This window comes from Lithobates pipiens, unplaced genomic scaffold (assembly GCF_037356315.1).
Source record: "Lithobates pipiens isolate NorthernLeopardFrog02 unplaced genomic scaffold, aLitPip1_a1.2 Scaffold_28, whole genome shotgun sequence".
NCBI lineage: Eukaryota > Metazoa > Chordata > Amphibia > Anura > Ranidae > Lithobates > Lithobates pipiens.
The window spans coordinates 214,429,524-214,452,767 of NW_027507789.1; the positions used below are offsets into that span (position 1 = coordinate 214,429,524).

Below are 23,244 nucleotides of genomic sequence, written 5' to 3' on the forward strand. Positions count from 1 at the left end.
AGCATTTACTTATAGTGTGTTACATTACATTTACTTATAGTGTGTTACATTACATATACCAGTGTCTACTTTATATTTGGCCCTCACATGGTGCTCTCTAAGGTCTCACAATGGACAGGCCAGCAGTGATTGGGCCCTGACTAAGGGTCAGCCTTGAATTTGGCGGGAAAAGTCAAGCCAGACAAAGCATTTTTCTGATGAAGTTGATTGCAGTTCATAGGAATGCCCACACGGTGGCGGGAGTGTCCAGGCACTGGAAGAGAAGCGTTCGTAGTCTGCACTTCTACCTTTGTCCACTCATTTTTAGAATGGCGCTAACGAGCCGTGCTTAGTTCTATTATTATGCCGGAGTACTTCAGATTGTCGACTAGGGGCAGCAGAGAATGAGTGAGCGGAGTACGTACTATTTAGGTGGCGTCAGACTTTAGATTGCAGTTCCCCAAAACGTACGCCGGGTGGCGGTAGAGTACAGCCGAGAGCCGGACCGTCGGCCGGCGTTGTGTGGAAATTCCCGGGCCGGGTACCTCAGGCTGATCTCCGGGAGATGAGAGGCGGGGTGCAGGCCGGGACCCCGGGGGGTCAGGAGGAGTCGGGGAGGGGCCCTCAGGAGGGGGGAGGACAGAGAGGGCCGCATGAGGTAGAGGTGTCTGAGGGGAGAGGGGTACAGAAAGCTGAGGAGACAGGGGTGCAGGAATATGGGGTGTCTGGGGGTACAGGGGTGAAGGAAGGGGAGCTGTGTGGAAGCACAGGGGTGCAGGAAGGTGAGGAGATAAGGGTGCAGACAGGTGGGATGTGTGAAGGACCGGGGGTGCAGGGTTTTGGGGTGTCTGAGGGGACAGTGTTTCCAGAATTTGGGGTGTCTGAGGGGACAGGGGTGCAGGAAGGTGAAGAGATAGGGGTGCAGACAGGTGGGATGTCTGAGGGACTGAGGGTTCTGGAATTAGGGGTGTCTGAGGGTACAGGGGTGAAGGAAGGTGGGGTATCTGAGGGGACAGGAATGCTGGAATTTAGGGTGTCTGAGCGGACAGGAGTGCAGGAAGGTGAGGAGTCAGGGGTGCATGATTTTAGGGTGTCTGAGAAGACCGGTGTATGGGAAGCTGAGTTGTATGGAAGGACAGGGGTGCAGGAAGGTGAGGAGATAGGGGTGCAGACAGGTGGGATGTCTGAGGGACCAGGGGTACAGGGTTTTGGGGTGTCTGAGAGGACAGGGGTTCAGGAATTTGGGCTGTCTGAGGGGACAGGAATGCTGGAAGGTGAGGTGTCTGAGGGGAAAGGGGTACAGGAATTTGGGGTATCTGAGGGTACAGGTGTATGGGAAGGGGAGTTGTGTGGAAGGACAGGGGTGCAGGAAGGTGGGATGTCTGAAGGACCGGGGGTGCAGGGTTTTGGGGTGCCTGAGGGGACAGGGTTTCCAGAATTTGGGGTGTCTGAGGGGACAGGGGTTCAGGAAGGTGGGATGTCTGAGGGACTGAGGGTTCAGGGATTTAGGGTGTCTGAGGGGACAGGGGTGAAGGAAGGTGGGGTATCTGAGGGGACAGGAATGCTGGTATTTGGGATGTCTGAGCGGACAGGAGTGCAGAAAGGTGAGGAGTCAGGGGTGCATGATTTTAGGGTGTCGGAGAAGACAGGTGTATGGGAAGGTGAGTTGTGTGGAAGGATAGGCGTGCAGGAAGGTGAGGAGATAGGGGTGCAGACAGGTGGGATGTCTGAGAGACCAGGGGTTCAGGGTTTTGGGGTGCTTGAGGGGACAGAAATGCTGGAATTTGGGGTGTTTGAGGGGGCAGGGGTTTTGGAATTTGGGCTGTCTGAGGGGACAGGAATGCTGGATGGTGAGGTGTCTGGTGGGAAAGGGGTACAGGAATTTGGGGTATCTGAGGGTACAGGTGTATGGGAAGGGGAGTTGTGTGGAAGGAGAGGGGTGCAGGAAGGAGGGATGTCTGAAGGACCGGGTTTTGGGGTGCCTGAGGGGACAGGGTTTCCAGAATTTTGGGTGTCTGAGGGACCAGGGGTGCCGGGTTTTGGGGGGCCTGAGGGGACAGGGTTTCCAGAATTTTGGGTGTCTGAGGGACCAGGGGTGCCGGGTTTTGGGGGGCCTGAGGGGACAGGGTTTCTGGAATTTGGGATGTCTAAGGGGGCGGGGGTGCAGAAATGTGAAGAGATAGGTTTGCATACAGGTGGGTTTTCTAAGGGGACAAGAGTGCAGACATTTGGGTTGCCTGAGGGGACAGGAATGCAGGAATTTGGGATGTCTGAGGGGACATTGGTGCAAGATTTTGGGGTGCCTGAGGGGACAGGGTTTCCGGAATTTTGGGTGTCTGAGGGGACAGGGGTGCAGGAAGGTGAAGAGATAGGGGTGCATACAGGTGGGATGTCTGAGAGAACAGGGGTGAAGGAAGGTGGGGTATCTGAGGGGACAGGAATTCTGGTATTTGGGGTGTCTGAGTGGACAGGAGTGCAGAAAGATGAGGAGTCAGGGGTGCATGATTTTAGGGTGTTGGAGAAGACAGGTGTATGGGAAGGTGAGTTGTGTGGAAGGACAGGGGTGCAGACAGGTGGGGTGTCTGAGGAACCAAAGGTTCAGGGATTTGGGGTGTCTGAGGGGACAGGGGTTCAGGAAGGTGAAGAGATAGGGGTACAGACAGGTGAGATGTCTGCGGCAACAATAGTGCAGAAATTTTGGGTGTCTGAGGGGACAGGGGTGCAGGAATTAGGGGTGTCTGAGGGTACAGGGGTGAAGGAAGGTGGGGTATCCGAGGGGACAGGAATGCTAGTATTTGGGGTGTCTGAGCGGACAGGAGTGCAGGAAGGTGAGGAGTCAGGGGTGCATGATTTTGGGGTGTCTGAGAAGACAGGTGTATGGGAAGGTGAGTTATGTGGAAGGGCAGGGGTGCAGGAAGGTGAAGAGATAGGGGTGCAAACAGGTGGGATGTCTGAGGCGACAAGAGTGCAGGAATTTGGGGTATCTGGGGGTACAGAGGTGCAGGAATTTGGGGTATCTGAGGGTACAGGGGTGCAGGAATTTGGGGTATCTGAGGGTACAGGGGTGCAGGAATTTGGGGCATCTGTGGGTACAGGGGTGCAGGAACTTGGGGTGTCTGAGGGTACAGGGGTGCAGGAATTCGGGGTATCTGAGGGTACAGGGGTGCAGGAAGGTGATCTGTTTGGGGGTCCAGCACAGAAACATTTTGTGGCCCCGGAGATGGAATGGCAGAAGGTTGCAGAGGTTCAGGAAGGGTTAATGAAGAAGGGGAAGGAGATTGGTGTAGATCAGGAAGAAGCCGTCGGTTTGTGTATAATGCAGAAGCTGGAAGAAGTGGCGGGCCTGGCACCAATGACCCCGGAGGAGACTGCCCTGAGTGACAGTCAGCGGTACGCCCAGCTGCTCACTGCTGACACCTGCACCGAGGTTTGTATCCAATCTGAACATATCGTGTGACCCGGGTGTACCTGGCATCACACTTCAGCTGCTGCAGCACTCCATGTATTACAGAGCTGTCCATCACATGCCCCTGACAGCGCTCCTCCACCTGTAAAAACACGAGTCCTGACCCTTCATATGATTCTCTGTACCTGTACTGGAAAAATGATGCCTCCATGTCCCAAACAAAGGTGGGAGAATGACATTTTTCATTAAATCTCCACTATGAGTAACACAGACATGTCACCTTCAGTTTTTGGGGCGTGGCCTGCAGCAAAAAACTCCACTCCATTAGACTGACAGATATGTATTGTCCTTCTGAGAAGACATTGGACACAGGTGGCCTCCACAGTAATGTTCACCATTCTTTTTTTGAACTTTCATTTAAATATATTCTTCAAAAGAGGCAAATAATATAAATTCGCTTTCAGTGCATCAAATGGTTTTACAAACCCAGATATTACCTTATAAAAGTAGCAGTGACATCATCACTGTGCTGTACATAACCTGAGCAGAAGTCTCGTACCACTACAGGCTGTCTGCAGAAAACTACAGGAGGGGACGGGGACAAAAACAATTCCCCTGCACAGGTAGAGAGGGCAGCAGTGAGCTGTCTTTGGTAGGGGAAGCTCGCTGTGGATTACTGCACAAATCTTTGGATCCTTGAACCACTAACCCAGAATTTATATGTTAATAAGGACTTCTGACTCGTCTTATGGGCAGCACAGTGGCTTATTCAAACCTTGGCCAAGGTACCCTGGTGGAACGTCATTGGGGGCAGCGCAGCTCTGGTTCTCGCTTCAAACATTGAGTCACTAAATAAGTAATGTTCCAGGTTTAAGGTACACTGATAACCAAAGTAAGAGCTGGAGATGGTTATTTCGGGTGGCTTAGTGGTTAGGGTTTTTGCCTCATAGCACTGAGGTCCTGTGTTCAAACCCTGGCCAGGACATAGCTACATGGTTGCTGTTTTGCTTGTGTAGTACGCCAGTTTTTCGCCCACCCTCCAAAGACATGCTGGCAAGTTGGGCCATGCAAGTGTGGCTCAGTGGTTAGCTTATTTGAAATCATAGGGCTGAGGTCCTGTGTTCAGACCCTTGCCAGGTCACTATCTCCATGGTCACCTTTTTGCTTGCATGGCATTCTGGTTTTCTCCCACCCTTCAAAGACATTCTGGTAGGTTAATTGGTTCCTATCTAATTTGTCTGTAAGGATCTAAAAATCCAATGGCAGATCCTGGTGGCCCTCTGTTGCAGCTGTAGTTCTCGCTTTAAACATAGAGTCAATAAAACAAGGGTCTAAGGTTTGAGGAGCACTGATAACCAAAGCATGTGCTGGGAGGGCTCCCTAATGGTGGCTAAGTGGTTTGAGTTTTTGCTTCATAGCACTGAGGGCCTGTGTTCAAACCCTGGCCAAGGCACCCTGGTGTGGTGGCACTCCATTGGGGGGGGGGCAGTTCTCGCCTCGAACATGGAGTCATTAAAACAAGGTTTGAGGAATAATGTTAACTGAAGCATGAACTGGAAGTATTCACTGAGGGTGGATTAGTGTTTTTTTTGCCTCATAATGCTGAGGTGCTGCATTCAAACCCTGGCCAAGGCACTATCTCCATGGTTGCCATTTTGTTTGGTACTCCGGTTTCTTCCCATCCTCCAAAAACACGTTGTTAGGTTAATTTGCTCCTGACAAAACTGGCCCTAACAAGGTTCTAAGGTTTGAGGTTCCCCAAAGAGCAAAGCACAAGGTTGAAGAGCTCCTTAAGGGTGGCTTAGTTGTTAGCTTATTTGGCCTCATACCACTAATATCCTGTGTTCAGACCCTGGCTAAGACACTATCTCCATGGTTGCCTTTTTGCTTGCCTGGTACTCCAGTTTCCTCCCACCCTTCAAGGACTTGCTGGTGGGATAGTTGGCTTCTGACTAAATTGGCCCTACTATGTGCGGGTCTAATAGCAGACCCTGGTGGCACGTCATTGGGGACCCAGTGCAGCTCTGATACTCTTGTCAAGCATGGCGCCACTAAATAAGTAAAGTTCTAGGTTTGAGATGCACTGATCACCAAAGTATGTGATGGAGGTGTCTGTTGCGTGAGGATTAGTGGTTTTGCCTCATAACACTGAGGTCCTGTGTTCAAACCCTGGCCAGGACATATCTACATGTTTGCTGTTTTGCTTGTGTGTCTTCTCCAAAGATATGCTGGTAAGTTGGATCCTGAATGTTTTCACTGTGGGTGGCTCAGTTGTTAGCTTATTTGCACTCAGCTCTGAAGTCCTGTGTTCAAACCCTCAACAAGACACTATTTCCATGGTTGCCTTTTTTGCTTGGATGGCATTCCGGTTTTCTCCCACCCTTCATAGACATGCTGGTAGGTTAATTGGTTCTTGTCTAATTTGTCTGTAAGGAAAAAGGTAAAGGTAAGGTAAAGGAAAAAGGTAAAAATCCAGTGGCAGACCCTGGTGGCTCTCTGTTGGGGGACTTTGCAGCTCCAGTTCTCGCTTTGAACATGGAGTCACTAAAACAAGGTTCCAAGGTTTTAGGAGCACTATTAACCAAAGCATGCAATGTAAGAGTTCACTGAAGGCAGCTTAGTGGTTAGCTTTTTTTGCCTCATAGTGCAGAGGTGCTGTGTTCAAACCCTGGCCAAGGCCCTATCTCCATAATTGCCGTTTTGCTTGCATGGTACTCCGTTTTCTTCCCATCCTCCAAAAACATGTTTTTAGGTTAATTTGCTCCTGACTAAACTGGGCCAAAAAAAGGTTCCAAGGTTTGAGGTTTACCAATGATCACAGCACAAGATTAAAGAATTAAAAAATTGAGGGTGACTTAGTAGTTAGCTTGTTTGGCCTCATATCACTGATATCCTGTGTTCAGACCCTGCCAAGACACTATCTCCATGGTTGCCCTTTTGCTTGCATGGTAGTCCGGTTTCCTCCCACATTTCAAAGACTTGCTGATGGGTTAATGGGCTCCTGACTAAAATGGCCCTACTATGTCTGTGCGGGTCTAACAGCAGACCCTGGTGGCACACTATTGGGGGCCCAGTGCAGCTCTGATGCTCACGTCAAACATTGAGCCACTAAATAAGTAAAGTTCCAGGTTTGAGGTGCATTGATAACCAAAGTATGAGATGGAGGTGTCTATTGTGGTTGACTTAGTGGTTAGTGCCCATGCCTTATAGCACTGAGGTCCCGGGTTCAAACCCTGGCCAGGACATATCTGCATAGTTGCTGTTTTGCTTGCATGGTACTCCGGTTTCTTCCCACACTCCAAAAACATGTTTAGCTTATTTGGCCTCATATTGCTGAAATCCTGTGTTCAGACCTTAGCTCTATGGTTGGCCTTTTGCTTGCATGGTACTCTGGTTTCCTCCCACCCTTCAAAGACTTGCTGTTGAGTTAATTGGCTCCTGACTAAATTGGCCCTTCTATGTCTGTGCGGGTCTAACAGTAGACCCTGGTGGCACTCCGTTGAGAGGCCAGTGCAGCTCTGATACTCTGGTCAAATATGGAGCCACTAAATAAGTAAAGTTCCAGGTTTGAGGTGCACTTATATCCAAAGTATGAAAGAGCAGCATCCATTGCGGTTGGCTTAGTGGTTAGTGTGCTTGCCTCATAGCACTGAGGTCTTGTGTTCAAACCCTGGCCATGACCTATCTACATGGTTGCTGTTTTGCTTGCATGTCTACTCCAAAGATATGTAGGTAAGTTGGATCCTGGACGTGTTCACTGTGGGAGGCTCAGTGGTTATTAGCTTATTTGGTGCTCATAACGCTGTGGTCCAGTGTTCAAACTCTCGCCAAGACACTATCTCCATGGTTGCTCCTTTGCTTGCATGGCACATGGTTTTATCTCACCCTCCAAGGACATGCTAGTAGGTTAATTGGTTCATGTCTAATGTGTCTAAAGATCTAAAAATCCAATGGCAGACACCGGTCACCCTCCATTGGGGGCCATTGCAGCTCCAGTTCTTGCTTCAAACATGGAGTCACTAAAACAAGGTTTGAGGAGCACTGATACCAAAGCATGAGATGGAAGTGTTCACTGCAGGTGTCTTAGTTAGCATTTTTTTGCTTCTTAGTGCTGAAGTCCTGTGTTCAAACCCTGGACAAGGCACCCTGGTGGCACTCTGTTGGGGGGGGGGGGGGGGCAGTGCAGCTCCAGCTGCCATTTTGATCCTGACTAAACTAGCCCTAAAAAGGTTCCAAGGTTTGATGTGCTCCGATGATCAAAGCACAAGATTGAAGAATTCCTTGAGGGCGACTTAGTGGTCACCGTATTTGGCCTCATTTGCTGATATCCTGTGTTCAGATCCTGGCCAGGACACTATCTCTATGGTTGCCCTTTTGCTTGTATGGTACTCCTGGTTTACTCTCACCCTTCAAAGACTTACTTGTGGATTAATTGGCTCTACTATGTCTGTGTGGGTCTAACAGCAGATCCTTGCGGCACTCCCTGGGGGGGGGGGGGGGGGCAGTGCAGCTCTAGTTCTCGCTTCAAACATGGAGCCACTAAATAAGTAAAGTTCCAGGTTTGAGGTGCACTGCTAACCAAAATATGAGATGGATGTATTTATTTCGGGTGGCTTAGTGGTTGGTGTTTTGCCTCGTAGCACTGAGGTCCTGGGTTCAAACCCTGACCAGTACATGTCTACATGGTTGCCATTTTGCTTACGTGTCTACTCCAAAGACATGCCGGTAAGTTGGCCCCTGGAAGCATTCACTGTGGGTGAATTAGCTTATTTGGCCTCATAGCGCTGAGGTCCTGTGTTCAGACTCTCGCCAAGACACTATCTCCATGGTTGCTCCTTTGCTTGCATGGCACATGGTTTTCTCTCACCCTCCAAAGACATGCTAGTAGGTTAATAGGTTCCTGTCTAATGTGTCTGTAAGGATCTAAAAATCAAATGGGTGACCTTCTATTGGAGGCCACTGCAGCTCCAGTTCTTGCTTCAAACACGAAGTCACTAAAACAAGGTTCCAAGGTTTGAGGAGCACTGATACCAAAGCATGTGATGGGCGTCTTCTCTGCAGGTGGCTTAGTGGTTAGATTTTTTTGGTTCTTAGCGCTGAGGTTCTGTGTTCAAACGCCAATGCAGCTCCAATTCTCGCTTTGAACATGGAGTCACTAAAACAAGGTTCCAAGGTTTTAGGAGCACTATTAACCAAAGCATGCATTGTAAGAGTTCACTGAGGGCAACTTAGTGGTTAGCTTTTTTTGCCTCATAGTGCTGAGGTCCTGCGTTCAAACCCTGGCCAAGGCACTATCTCCATGGTTGCCGTTTTTCTTGCATGTTACTCCGGTTTCTTCCCATCCTCCAAAAAATGTTTTTAGGTTAATTTGCTCCTAACTAAACTGGCCCTATAAAGGTTCCAAGGCTTGAGGTGCATCGATGATCAAAGCACAATATTGAAGAGTTCCTTGAGGGCGGCTTAGTGGTTAGCTTATTTGGCCTAATATTGCTGATATCCTGTGTTCAGACTCTGGCCAAGACACTATCTCTATGGTTGCCCTTTTGCTTGCATGGTACTACAGTTTCCTCCCACCCTTCAAAGATTTGCTGTTGGGTTAATTGGCTCCTGACTAAAATGGCCCTACTATGTCTGTGCGGGTCTAACAGCAGACCCTGGTGGCGCTCCATTGGGAGGGGGCCAGTGCAGCTCCGATACTCTCGTCAAACATGGAGCCACTAAATAAGTAAAGTTCCAGATTTGAGATGCACTGATAACCAAAGCATGAGATGGCGATGGTTGTTGTGGGTGGCTTAGTGGTTTGTGTTAGTGCCTCATAGCACTAAGGTCCTGTGTTCAAACCCCAGCCAGGATCTACCTACATGGTTGCTGTCTTGCTTGTGTGGTACGCCAGTACCCTCCAAAGACACACTGGTAAGGCTCCTTGAAGTGTTCACTGAGGGTGGCTAGCTTATTTGGCCTCATAACGCTACGGTCATGTGTTTAAGCCCTCAGCAAGGCACTATATCCATTGTTTCCTCCTTTTGCTTGCATGCCACTCTTGTTTTCTCCATCCTCCAAAGACCTACCAGTTTTTTAATTGGTTCCTGTCTAATATGTCTGTGAGGATCTAAAAATCCAATGGCAGATGCTGGTGGCCATCTATTGGGGGGGCATTGCCGCTACAGTTCTCGCTTTAAACATGGACCCACCAAAAAAAAAAAAAAAAAGGTTTGAGGGGCACTGATGACCAAAGTGCAAGAGTGACGCATTCTTTGAGGGTGGCTCAGTGGTTAGCTTGTTTTGCCTCATAGCGCTGATGTCCTGTGTTCAAACTCTAGCCAAGACACAATCTCAATGGTTGCCCTTTTGCTCGCATGGTACTCCGGTTTCCTCTCACCCTCCAAAGATATGCTGCTGGGTTAATCGGCTCCTGACTAAACTGGCCTTAGTATGTTTGGGCAGGTCTAAGCCCTTGTACACACGTTTGGACATTCCGACAACCAAATCCTTCGGATTTTGTCCGAAACTGGTGTTGCATACACACGGACGGACAAAGTTGTTGGAAAATCCGATCGTTCAGAACGTGATGACGTTATTTCGTTACGACTGGACTACGTTCAGGCTAGTAGCCAATAGCTTTGGTCTAGGAATTTGATCTGAGCATGCGTGGCACTTTGTCCGATCGGAATTCTCTACAAACTTTGTCCGATCGGATCATGTTGTCGGAAAATTTTATAGCCCAGCTCTAAAACTTTGTCGGTCGGATATTCCGATGGAAACAGTCTGATGGAGCCCACACATTGTCGGATTATGGCCAACACGGTCTGATCGGACATTTTCCGTCGGAATGTCCGACCGTGTGTACAAGGGCTTAAAGTCCAACAGCAGACCCTGATAACACTTCATTGAGGGACCAATGCACCTCTGGTGCTCACTTTAAACATTTAGCGACTAGAAAAGTCACGTACTACGGTTTGAGGTGCACTGACGATCGTGGCATGTGATAAAAATATTCATAATGGCGATTAGAGAAAGATTTCAACTCTTAATATCCATAATGTAAACGTGTATGTCTAGCCCAAGCTTTTTGTTTTGGATAGAGTAGGGAAAAGTCAAAACAACCACCGGGTTATATACTTCACTTCCTGTCCCAGAGACACAGCAGGAAGTTAGAGGAAATCTCCCCAAGCAAAGGTAATGCCTTTCCTAGAACATTATCCTAAAGGACAAGTGTAAGATTTCCCTTCGCTTCTTGTTTTGGGCAAAGTGTTGGATTTCCCTCCGTTTTCTTTCTTTGGGTTTCTATGGTCATCAGTACAAGTTGAGGGATGAACCTCCCCAATGGGGACACAGACAGCAATAAAAACATAATAGAGGGTCTAACCTTTGCCCATTCTATCCAAAACTAAAGAAAAGATTTTGCCTGGTGAAACCCTTTTAGCTTATTTGTGGGTGATACTGCGGCTTAGTGGTGATCACTTCTACTTTACATAGTGGTGGTCCCTGTTAAAGCCCCTGGGCAGGGCTGGACTTACCATTGGGCTTGACTGGGCTCAAGCCCATGGGCCCCGCCCAATAGGGGGCCCAGCCGAGATACATGGCCGAGTGTACTCGGCTCCGCTCACAGTCACGCCCAGTCCCGCCCTATGATGGACATAACACAGGGACTGGGCGTGACTGTGAGCCAAGCCGAGTACACTCGGCTACTCTCAGCTCCGCTCAGGACTGCGAGAGGACCCAGAGCCACCGAGAGCCATTGAGATACACAAGACTCTGTATCTCGGTGGCGCCATTTTTAAACTTCAAGACTGCAATGACAAGGCTGCAAATGACACTGGGGCAAGGCTGCAGATGGACACCGATAAGGCTGAATGATGGGCATTTAAATGTAAGGTTTTTTTTTCCCTTAAAATTCCCTCCTAAACTTGGGGTGCGTGTTATATGCTGGCACGTGTTATACGCCAATAAATACGGTAATGTATAAAAGGTAGGGGCCGAAAGTGATTCAAGCCCAGGGGCCCCCACCATCCTAAGTCCTGCCCTGCCCCTGGGGCAGTATGTGCATGGAGTTTGCATCTCATGCTTTAGTGGTACATCTTCGCTGGGCTCTAAGTTTTTCTCCTGCACCTTAAAAGTGGAACTACACTGCATCTGACAAACCAAAAACAATGTTTTTAACCACTTCAACACCAGGCACTTTCCCCTCTTCCTGCCCAGGACAAAAATATTTAGCTTTCAGTGCTGTCGCTCTTTGAACGACAATTGCGCGGTCATGCAACACCGTACCCAAACTAAATTTTTATCATTTTCTTCCCACAAATAGAGCTTTCATTTGGTGGTATTTGATCACCTCTGCAGTTTTAAATTTTTGCGCTATCAACTAAAAAAAGGCCGTCAATTTTGAAAAAAAAAAGGGCACTGATAGGCAGCATTGATGGGCACTGATAGGTGGCACTGGATAGTCAGCACTGATGAGGAGCTACTGACAGGCATTTCTGATTGGCACCTTGAAGGGGCACTGACAGGCATTACTGATGGGGCACTGGCACTTTTTTGAGCACTGATCGTCACTTTTATGGGCACTTCAGACGTTTATAGAGGGGGACAGGCTGGCAGGTGATGGGCACCTTTTTGGTGGGGGCTGTGCTGATAAATCAATGTGCTGATTATCAGCATAAACCCCCTCCTCTGACAGGGAGAGCTGCCGATCGGCTCTCCCTGTCAGCGTGAACCGAGGAAAGCTGGCACTTCCTGGTTCACGTGATGATGATGAGCTGTGATTGGTCACAGCTGATCACGTGGTAAGAAGCCTCTGTCAGAGGCTTCATACCACGATCAGAGTTGCGGTGTGTGTCAGACTGACGCACAGCACCTCCAAGCGCCATGCTGTGTGCCCCGCGCCGGCTCTGTTATCCTGATCATGTCATATGACGTCCGGTCAGGATAACACAACCACTTTGCCGCCGTTATTTCGCTGTACGGCCAGCGGCAAGTGGTTAATTATTTTTTAATATTCAAAGCAAACTCCCCCGTTCAATGGCAGGACAAGAGCCCAGGGCGAACATGCTAAACTGCGCCCCATCTTCTTACCCCCTCCAAAAAAATGTATGAGCATTATGTGACAGCAAAAATCCGCTCACCCCCCCCCAAAAGAAAATGAGCGCTAATCTGCATGCTTACCCCTAAGCATAAAATTCCCATCCTCTCAGGAAAAATCCCCCCTCCTGCTACCCCCCCCCCCTTTCAGCACAAATCTTTGCCCCCCACAAAAAAAATCACCTCTTCTAACAAATCTTATACCCCTTAAATCTCCCCAAGTACAAATCCTCTCCCTCCTCCTAGCACCCCTAGAATTCCCCTAGCTCCCTCTACCACATCACCTCTTCTAGCACAAATCCCCCCTCCTAGCACAAATCCCATACCTCCCTCTACCACATCACCTCTTCTAGCACAAATCCCCCCTCCTAGCACAAATCCCATACCTCCCTCTGCCACATCACCTCTTCTAGCACAAATCCTCTTTCCCCCTCCCAGCACAAATTCTCCCCATCCCTCCTCCTCCTACAAATACCCCCCAATCATCCCTACTAGCACAACCCCCCCTCCATCCCTCCAAAAAATCTCCCCTCCTAGAACAATTACCCTACCACCCTCTACCATATCATCTCTTTTAACACAAATCCTCTCCCCCCATCCTCCCAACACAAATTCCTCTCAGTCACCACTCCTAGGAACCCCCCTCCAAATTTCCCCTCCTAGAACAATTCTTATCCCCTGCTGCCTCCCAAATTCCCCCTCTCAACACAAATCCCCCCCCCCCATCTCCTCACAATGGCCCTGCCACCATCCATCCATGTCTCCATGCTTTATTTTGCTGAGAAATCACTTTGAAAAACAACCCCCCTCCCCTAGCATTTTTGCAAACCACCATCTTTAAAGCCCCGTACACACGAGAGGACTTATGTCCGACAGACTTCCGAAGGAGTTCCGTCGGAGTTCTGCCGGAGTTCCGACGGAGTTCTGACGGACTTTTCGGTGGAGCGGACTTGGCCACACACAATCACACTAAACTCCGACGGATTCGAACGTGATGACGTACGACTGGATTCGAATACGGAAGTTCATAGCCAGTAGCCAATAGCTGCCCTAGCGTCGGTTTTAGTCCGTCGGAATAGCACACACACGAGCGGAGTTTTCGAAGGGACCCGGGTCCGGCGGAGTTCCGTCGGGAAAATTTGAAGCATGTTCCATATTCTAAAGTCCTTCGGACTTTGGCGAGTCAAAAGTCCGTTGCAGCCCACACACGATCGAATAGTCTGACGGAATCAGTCCGTCGGACTTTGGATGTTGAAAAGTCCGCTCGTGTGTACGGGGCTATAGAGTAACTAAGTTCCCCACACCCTGCTTCCCCTTCTGCATCTCACTGCTAAGCCTAGTGCCACCTACAGAAGGGAGTACCTGCCTACATGCCCTACACTGATAAAGAGTCCCCAATTATGGTGGCTTTGATAATAGCACAAAAACTTGAATTCTACTTACTGTATATTGGCAACTTTATCTTTTTAATTTTAAAGAAAGCAAAGATAGGGTTGGATCTGTAGGTAAAATAAAGTGGTATAATAAGAGTAATTTCATGGCTTAGTCAATCCTTATTTATATTGTGCCCTGTTTGGTGACTTTTTTATGTGGTTACCCCAGAGTCCGGAGTATTATCACTTTATGAATTCAGAAAAAAAGGGTGTAATATAATAGATGGATCACACCGACATGACTGAGACATGCCCAAACGTCTACAGGAGAGTTCTGTAATGATTAACTAAGACCTGATAGCAGTGAACCCTACTCCATATGAAATCGATCGCAGGGATCAGATAGTCAAAAACCGTTATGTGAATATTTGGCGATCCATGTGATCGGTATCAGGGACAGATATAAAAAATGTGCTACTTAGGCTACTTTTATTGTACAGACCCCTCTGGTCAGATAGTCCTGTACACCTCATATGACAAATAAGTTGCATTCCCCTGATTCCAGCATTGAGCATCATGGCCGTTTTGTGTAGCCGGGTCCACAGGGGTGGCCAGGGTATTTGGAGTTAGTTCGAAGTTTGAAGGGGTTTTAAAGTTACAAATTAAATAAAAACTTTAGTACAGGCAAGGCTGAAAGAATATTAAAGAAAAATATACCTTGATGTACCAATTTTAATTGATTGAGGAATACAATTTTAATTTAGAGAGAGGAAGAACAACGCACCATCCATGGCTCTAACTAACCTGGGTGCAGTCCAATCTCAATATATGAGGGGTCTTATTCCACATTTTTATATACAGTATATAACTTAAAGAGGAAGTAAACCCTGATGGGTTTACTTCCTCTTTCATTCCCTGCAAAGGCAAAGCATAATGGACTACTATGCATCGCATAGTAGCCCATTATGTGTCACTTACCTGACACAGGAGCCAGCGAAGTCGCCGCTGTCCCCTGTAGTACGCCGCATCCATCTTGCTGGTGGCGTCTCGCAGCTCCGCCGCTGTCATTCGGCGGAGCCGCGATGACGTCACTCCCGCGCATGCGCACGGGAGTCGACACGTGCGGCAGCTCCATTCTTGGAAATGCCGCGCTCAGTGCGCCTGGGCGACGCTGTCTACGGCGCATGCGCCGTAGACAGCGGTGCCCGTTTTCGGGCATATATCTCCTAAACCATATAGGTTTAGGAGATATTGCTTGGACCTGCAGGTAAGCCTTAATCTAGGCTTACCTGTAGGTCAAAGTGGTTTGTAAGGGTTTACAACCACTTTAACAAAGGGCAGATGAATTTACTTCCTGGAATCTGGAAGCCATCTGCCCTTAGCTCAAGCATGAGGGTGTGCTTAGCTAAGAAAGCACCTCCTCCCCTCCTGAAGACTCCTGGGATGTGTGACATAATTTGCCTAGGCAAGAATCCAGGAAGTCACTGAAGAAATGTAAAAAAAAAAGCATAAGACAAATAAATGTGATATACTTTCCTATCTATTTACTAATACTAGCAGCATGAGGATTACAAATAGTCAATGTTGATTGAGAGAGTGAAGTTTATTTCAGTGTGAAGGGGCGCTTTAGGAGCGGTCTATTCACTGCTGCAAAGAAGCTACTTACAGGACTTTTTTTTTTTTTTACGCCCTGCCATCACATTGGGATTGCAGATGAGGCTTTATTCCGGCGCTTTACGTGCACTTTTTTTTAACGCTAAAGCTCCTGAAAAACGCCCCAGTATGAGGGGTCTCAAAGCGGTATTAACCCGCAGTTGTTGAAAAAAATAATAATTCCCTGCAAGGCAATGTCCTGATGTGCTAGTATGCTGTCCAGTTCTGGGCACCAGTCCTCAGGAAGGATGTACTGGAAATGGAGCGACTACAAAGAAGGGCAACAAAGCTAATAAAGGGTCTGGATGATATGAGTTATGAGGAAAGGTTGTGAGCTCTGAACTTATTCTCTCTGGAGAAGAGACACTTGAGAGGGGATATTATTTCAATATAGAAATACCGTACTGGTGACCCCACAATAGGGAGAAAACTTTTTTGCAAAAGGGAGTTTAACAAGTTTAACAAGACACGTGGCCACTCATTAAAATGAGAAGAAAAGAGGTTTAACCTTAAACTACGTAGAGGGTTCTTTACTGTAAGAGCGGCAAGGATGTGGAATTCCCTTCCACAGGCGGTGGTCTCAGCGGGGGGCATCGATAATTTCAAGAAACTATTAGATAAGCACCTGAATGACCGCAACATACAGGGATATACAATGTAATACTGACATATAATCACACACATAGGTTGGACTTGACGGACTTGTGTCTTTTTTCAACCTCACCTACTATGTAACTATGCATCGCACACTAACACATTATGACAGACTTACCTTAGAAGCGAAGCCCTTCAGCGATGTGCTGTCACCGCTGAGATGGCTGGCATCTCCCCCCCCCCTTCCTTCCAGGTTCACGTCCTCCAGCGAAATGAGTGTCCGGGGACGCGATGACGTCACTCCCGTGCATGCGGGAGCTCGCTGTTTATAGCACTGTAAGCTGGACTTTCAGAGAGCGTGCTCCGGTACCGTCACCGGCTGCATGCACTCTGAATATCTCCTAAACCAGGAATATGCAATTAGCGGACCTCCAGCTGTTGCAAAACTACAAGTCCCATCATGCCTCTGCCTCTGGGTGTCATGCTTGTGGCTGTCAGAGTCTTGCTATGCCTCATGGGAGTTGTAGTTCAAAACTGTGCAAAATTAGGAGATATTCACAGTACCTATAGGTAAGCCTTACTATAGGTATGCCTGACAGGGGTCTCAAACTGGCGGCCCTCCAGCTGTTGTGAAACTACAAGTCCCATGTGGCATTGCAAGGCTGACAGTTACAGGCATAAATCCCAAAGGCAGAGGCATGATGGGACTTGTAGTTTCGCAACAGCTGGAGGGCCACCAGTTTGAGACCCCTGCGTGTAGGTACAAGTGGTAGTACAGAGTTTACTACCACTTTAAGACATGCCGGTTGGTAAATGGCCTGGTATGTACATTGGTATGTATGTGGGATTAGATCGTAAGCTCCTTCTCAGCACTATATAAATACCTGTAATAAATAAAATTTAAAAAAACTTTTAAACTAAGCTTATTCCTATTTAACAAGCTTGTGTTTTATGTTTATTTTTTATTTCCTGTCAGGCGCAAGGCTTGGAAAACGCCATCGAGGAGATGCTGACCCGCCTGGACGAGTTCTGCGCCATGGTGGACATGGTGAGTTCCATGTTATTATGAGCTGTTCCTGTTGTTCACAAAGATGGCTGCCTGAGCACATAGAAAATGGAGCCGCACAACACTGCCCCTAAAGGCCTCTGCCGGGCTGGGAGCTGCGTGTTTGCGCGCTGCTGGCAGCTGTGAGTGGGGGAGGGGGGGTGACGTCATCTGTTATGCACTCAGCCTGCCGGTAGGTGTGCAGCAGACGTGCTGACGAAGCAGCCATATTATAAACAGCCTGCAAAAAAAAAAAAAAAAAAAGAAAAGAAGAATGGGCTATGCTTGTTCTTGCACAGAGCAGTTACATAACGGACACTAGGTGGCAGTAGAGCGAGCAAGTAGGTTAGCCGCAGATCACCGAGCTCCATTTAACTTCTTCATGGCCTAGGTGCTGAGCTGGTATTCTTAGTGCACGGTGCAGGCAGGTCTGTTAACCCTGCGCCCTCTGTGAATGTTACACATCAATTACACAAATTGCTGCAACTCTACTTTACAACCGTCAATACCTATATCCAAGCGCATTGTACATGGGGTTGCCGCCTCATCCCTTTAAACCCGAACACATATTAATTGCACAGGTTCTGTGGCTGATTAAGGTGGTAGTTAAATTCACTTTGGTGCCTTATCTGGATTAAATTGGCCTTATAACCAATGTAATTCATATGTGTCCGGGGTTTAACGGGATGAGGCGGCAACCCTAATTGTACATGTGGAGTCACTGTTTTATTGCAGCTAGATCAGTACAGGTTGAAGCGTTATTTCTCTGGCCTACTGGCTTTGTCCATTGGTGTTGCTGTGCGTGCACCTTTATAGGATGACCCCCGATTAGTCTGATTAAAGTAGATGACAACCAATCACCAAAACCTCACATAATCTTTATCCAGTTATGCTGGCCTATACGAAAAATCGTCCTGTTAAAGTGATTGAAAAACTAAGTTTTTTTTGTTTTTGTTTTTTAAATAACAAACATGTCATACTTACCTCCACTGTGCAGTTAGTTTTTGCACAGAGTGGCCCCGATCCTTGACTTCTGGGGTCTCCCCCCCAGCGGCGCTGGTAGCTCCTCCCCACATCGTATAACCCTCTAGGACAGTGGTCATCAACCCTGTCCTCAGGGCCCACTAACAGGCCAGGTTTTATGTATTACCTTGGGGGAGATGCAGACTAGAATACTGCAATCACTGAGCAGCAAATGATATCACCTGTCATGTATTTCAGCTATCTTGCAAACCTGGTCTGTTAGTGGGCCCTGAGGACAGGGTTGATGACCACTGCTCTAGGACAGTGGTCACCAACCCTGTCCTCAGGGCCCACTAACAGGCGAGGTTTTATGTATTACCTTGGGGAGGTGCAGACTAGAATACTGCAATCACTGAGCAGCAAATTATATCACTTGTGATGTATTTCAGTTATCTTGCAAACCTGGCCTGTAAGGCTTGATTCACACCTATGGCATTTTTAGTGCTTTTTGCATTTTACAGATTTACACTACAGTCCCTTTACCATGGTTTTCTATGGAAAACGTTTTGTAGTGCAAATCTGCAAAATGCAAAAAGCACTAAAAATGCATAGGGGTGAATCAGGCCTTAGTGGGCCCTGAGGACAGGAGTTGATGACCACTGCTCTAGGAGAAGCACTTTTCTGGAGGGGATTACCTTGCGGGTGCGGTCCGGAGTCCAGCATTTGCGTCTATGAATGTAGGACTCGGCACCGCCCCCCCACTCTCCCCAGCGCCCGTGTCATTGGATTTGATTGACAGCAGCGGGAACTAATATGAAACTAAAGATATGTTGGTATTGCGCTGCCCCTATATTAAATAACCCTCCGAGGGTGATAAGTATAATGCCTAGTTACATAAATCAATAGTGTAATATAAAAATATATATATAAATGTCTACTGAATAATATCAAAAAGTGCAAAGTGCTACATTAAATAAAATAAAATAAACACACCACAGAGGTGATAGAATCCAAATAAATGAGAATCAAGTGAACAAAGGTAAGTAACTAGCGGGAACTAATAGCTGTGCTACTATCAGTCTATCCAATCAAGAGCTGAGACAACGGGCAGAGGGGAAGAGCCCGTCTCCAGCGTGGGAATTACGGGACTCAGGTGAGTAAATGGGGAGCCGGTCAGTGACAGAAGTTTTTTTCACCTTAATGCATAGGATGTACTAAGGTGAAAAAACATGAGGGTTTACAACCCCTTTTTAACCACTTGCTTACTGGGCACTTAAACCCCCCTCCTGCCCAGACCAATTTTCAGCTTTCAGCGCTGATGCACTTTGAATGACAATTGCGCGGGCATACAACACTGTACACAAATGAAATTTTTATCATTTTTTTTCCACAAATAGAGCTTTCTTTTGGTGGTATTTAATTACAGCTGGGAGTTTTATTTTTTGCTAAACAAACAAATAAAATAAAAATAAAAATCATGTTTAATAGTTTGTTATAAAATTTTGCAAACAGGTCATTTTTCTCCTTCATTGAAATGCGCTGATGAGGCGGCACTGGTGGGCACTGATAGACTGCACTGGTGGGCACTGATAGGCACAGATAAGGTGGCACCGATAGGCACAGATAAGGTGGCACTGATAGGCACAGATAAGGCAGTACTGATGGGCACAGATAAGGCGGCACTGATGGGCAAAGATGGGCACAGATAAGATGGCACTGATGGGTGGCACTAATGGGCACTGATAGGTACCACTGATAGATGGGACTGATGGGCACTGATAGGTGGCACTGATGGGCACTGGTAGATGACACTGATGGGCACGGATATGTGGCACTGAGGCAGATTGTGGGCACTGATAGGTGGCACTGTGGGCACTGATGTGTGGCACTATGGGCACTGATGGGTGGCACTGATGGGTGGCACTTTTGCCTTTCCTTAGGTGGCACTGGCAGGGGGCAGGTGGGCACTGATGATCATGACTGCTATCAGCGCGAGGAGGAAAAATAGCCGATTACCGGCTCTGTTGTCATCACATGATGAGCTGTCATTGGCTGATGGCTGATCATGTGGTAAGGGGTCGGGATCAACCCCTTACTCCGATCTGTGATCAGGCGAGTCTCATAAACTCGCTGATCACAGAGCGCGCCCCTCAGGGGGCGTGCAGGCCGCTCGTGCACGGGACAACGTCAATAGACGTGGTCCCGGCAAAGCAGGTCCGCGCTGTAGCCGTCATTCGGCTATAGCGCGGATCTCTAGCGGTTAAAGTAGTTGTACACCCTGTACAACCACTTTTACCTACAGGTAAGCCTATATTCTCGGCCCCCTGGAAAGAAGAGGGGGGCAAAGATGGAAGTTCCCCACTCGTGAGGACAAAGGCAACAGCGTGGGCTTCTGTGTTAGGTAAGTGACATATAATGGGCTACTAGTAGCCCATTATGCTTTACCTTTGTAGGGAAATAAAGAGGAAGTAAAACCCATCCAGGTTTACTTCCTCTTTAAGTTCAGTGTAAACAAAAAATCGGTTGTCATTTCTAAAGTTGTCTCCAATCCTTTTAAATTGGCGTCATTTTTATTTTATTCTTTTTTAAATAGCCTCTGGTGATCCCACCATGAAGATGTTCAATAACTTCCTGGTATGGGGGGGGGGTGACGGCGTTCTGTCTCCTGATTGTCCTCCTGTGTTGTCACTCAGGTATCTCATAGAGCAGTGATTCTCAACCAGGGTTCCTCCAGAGGTTGCTAGGGGTTCCTAGGGTTCCTCCAGAGGTTGCTAGGGGTTCCTAGGGTTCCTCCAGAGGTTGCTAGGGGTTCCTAGGGTTCCTCCAGAGGTTGCTAGGGGTTCCTAGGGTTCCTCCAGAGGTTGCTAGGGGTTCCTAGGGTTCCGCCAGAGGTTTCTAGGGGTTCCTTCAGCATTGAGCAATTTCTGTCTCTCAGATAGGTTCCCACTCACACCATTGATCTTTTTAGCTCTCTGTAAGGAAGTAATTCTTCCCAATGACCACAAGTGTAAGGAACGTTCTTCCCACTGACCATCACACTAATGTATCATGAGTTGTAGATTTCAAATTTTTAGCAGGGGTCCCCCCCCCCCCCCCGAGACCGGATAACTATTTCAAGGATTCCTCTGTGTTGAAAAGGTTGAGAATGGCTGTCATAGAGGCTACAATGACCTCATAGATAATGCAGGGATGGTCCACTGTTATTGCCACCAGGAAACCCATCCTGAGAAATGACATGCAGACCAGTAGTGGCTTTGTTGCCCCTGGTTTGAACCCTGGGCTTAACACTAGCCATATGCATTTTGCATGTATTCCCTCTGCTTCCATAGAGTACCATATTAGTGTCGATGCAAGCCGTGTGATCTGACCCACAATAATTTGCTGATTAGAGGAGACATAGTAGTAGTACTGCTTGTTTATGAACTGCCGACATTATGCAGTGCTGTACATCCAGAGCCGACGTGGGGCCCTGCACAGCCTCCCTTGACAGGACCACCTCCTTTGGTGGAGGGGTAACTGTGGGGGCCAGGCCATAGACAGACCCTTGCTGCTGAACCTTTGGGGCCCAGTACAGGAGGAATTCCTACACCCCCCCCCCCATCACTCACCAGTAAATATATATATATATATATACATACACACACACACACACACACACACACACATACACACACACACATATATATATATATATATATATATACACTCTGGCCACTTTATTAGGTACACCTTGCTAGTACCGGGTTGGACCCCCTTTTGCCTTCATTCTTGGTGGCATAGATTCAACAAGGTGCTGGAAACATTCCTCAGAAATTTTGCTCCATAGTGACATGATGGCATCACACAGTTGCTGCAGATATGTCGGCTTCACATCCATGATCCCAATCTCCCGTTCCACCACATCCCAAAGGAGCCCTATCGGACTGAGATCTAGTGAGTGTGGAGGACATTGGAGTACAGGGACCTCATTGTCCAGTGGTGAGATGATCAGAGCTTTGTGACATGGTGCATTATCCTCCTGGAAGGAGCCATCAGAAGATGAGGACACTGTAGTCATAAAGGGATGAACATGGTCAGCAACAATATTCAGGTAGGCCGTGGTGTTTAAACCATGATCAACTGGTAGAAAGGGGTGCAAAGTGTGCCAAGAAAATATCCCCCCACACCATTACACCACCACCACCAGCCTGGATCGTTGATACAAGGCAGGATGGATCCATGATTTCATGTTGTTTACACCAAATTCTGACCCCACCATCTGAATGTCGCAGATGAAATTGAGACTCATCAGACCAGGCAACGTTTTTCCAATCTTCTATTGTCCAAGTTTGGTGATCCTGTGCGACTTGTAGCCTCAGTTCCCTGTTCTTAGCTGGCAGGAGTGGCACCCGGTGTGGTCTGCTGCTGCTGTAGCCCATCTGCTTCAAGGTTCGATATGTTTTCCATTCAGAGATACCTTGGATGTAACGAGTGATTATTTGAGTTACTGTTGCCTTTCTATCATCTGGAACCAGTCTGCCCATTCTCCTCTGACCTCTGACATCATCAAGGCATTTTCCTCCACACAACTGCCGCTCGTTGGATATTTTCTCTTTTCCCCACCATTCTCTGTAAAACCCGAGAGATGGTTGTGTGTGTAAAAATCCCAGAAATACTAAGACCAGCCTGTCAGACACCAACAACCATGCCACGTTCAAAGTCACTTAAATCCCCTTTCTTCCCCTATTCTGATGCTCACTTTGAATTTCAGCAAGTCGTCTTCACCACATCTAGATTCCTAAATGCATTGAGTAACTGCCATGTGATTGGCTGATTTAGCAATTTGTGTTACCAAGCAATTGAACAAAGGATTACCTAATAAAGTGGCGGTCAGTGTATATATCACTGGAGATGGGGACCGGTATCTTGATAGGAGATCCCCGAGTATAATTCTGTATCCTTTCCAGGTAGCAAACATGGTCCCTGTGCTCTCATGTATAATTAGTCCATGTATAAAACATCATAGAAAATCTTACCAGGGCAGTCTCAACTTCACCTACCCTTCTATATATATATATATATATATATATATATATTATGATTAAATAAAGAAGATATATGTAAAACAAAAACAAATTATCTCTATAAATAAAAAAACAGCTAAAAATCCACCT

At 47.6% G+C, this 23,244-nt stretch overlaps 1 protein-coding gene across 1 annotated transcript in view; it reads left to right on the top strand.

Moving 5' to 3' along the window:
• Positions 1-456: 456 nt before the first annotated feature.
• The window catches only part of BCAS4 (breast carcinoma amplified sequence 4), a 182,361-nt gene continuing 159,573 nt past the window's right edge, over positions 457-23,244 (top strand). Inside the window, exons 1-2 of the mRNA XM_077460526.1 lie at positions 457-3,406; positions 17,060-17,131. Of these exons, the coding sequence (XP_077316652.1) occupies positions 545-3,406; positions 17,060-17,131 (2,934 nt within the window). The 5' untranslated portion in view covers positions 457-544. The remainder of the gene's footprint in view (positions 3,407-17,059; positions 17,132-23,244) is intronic.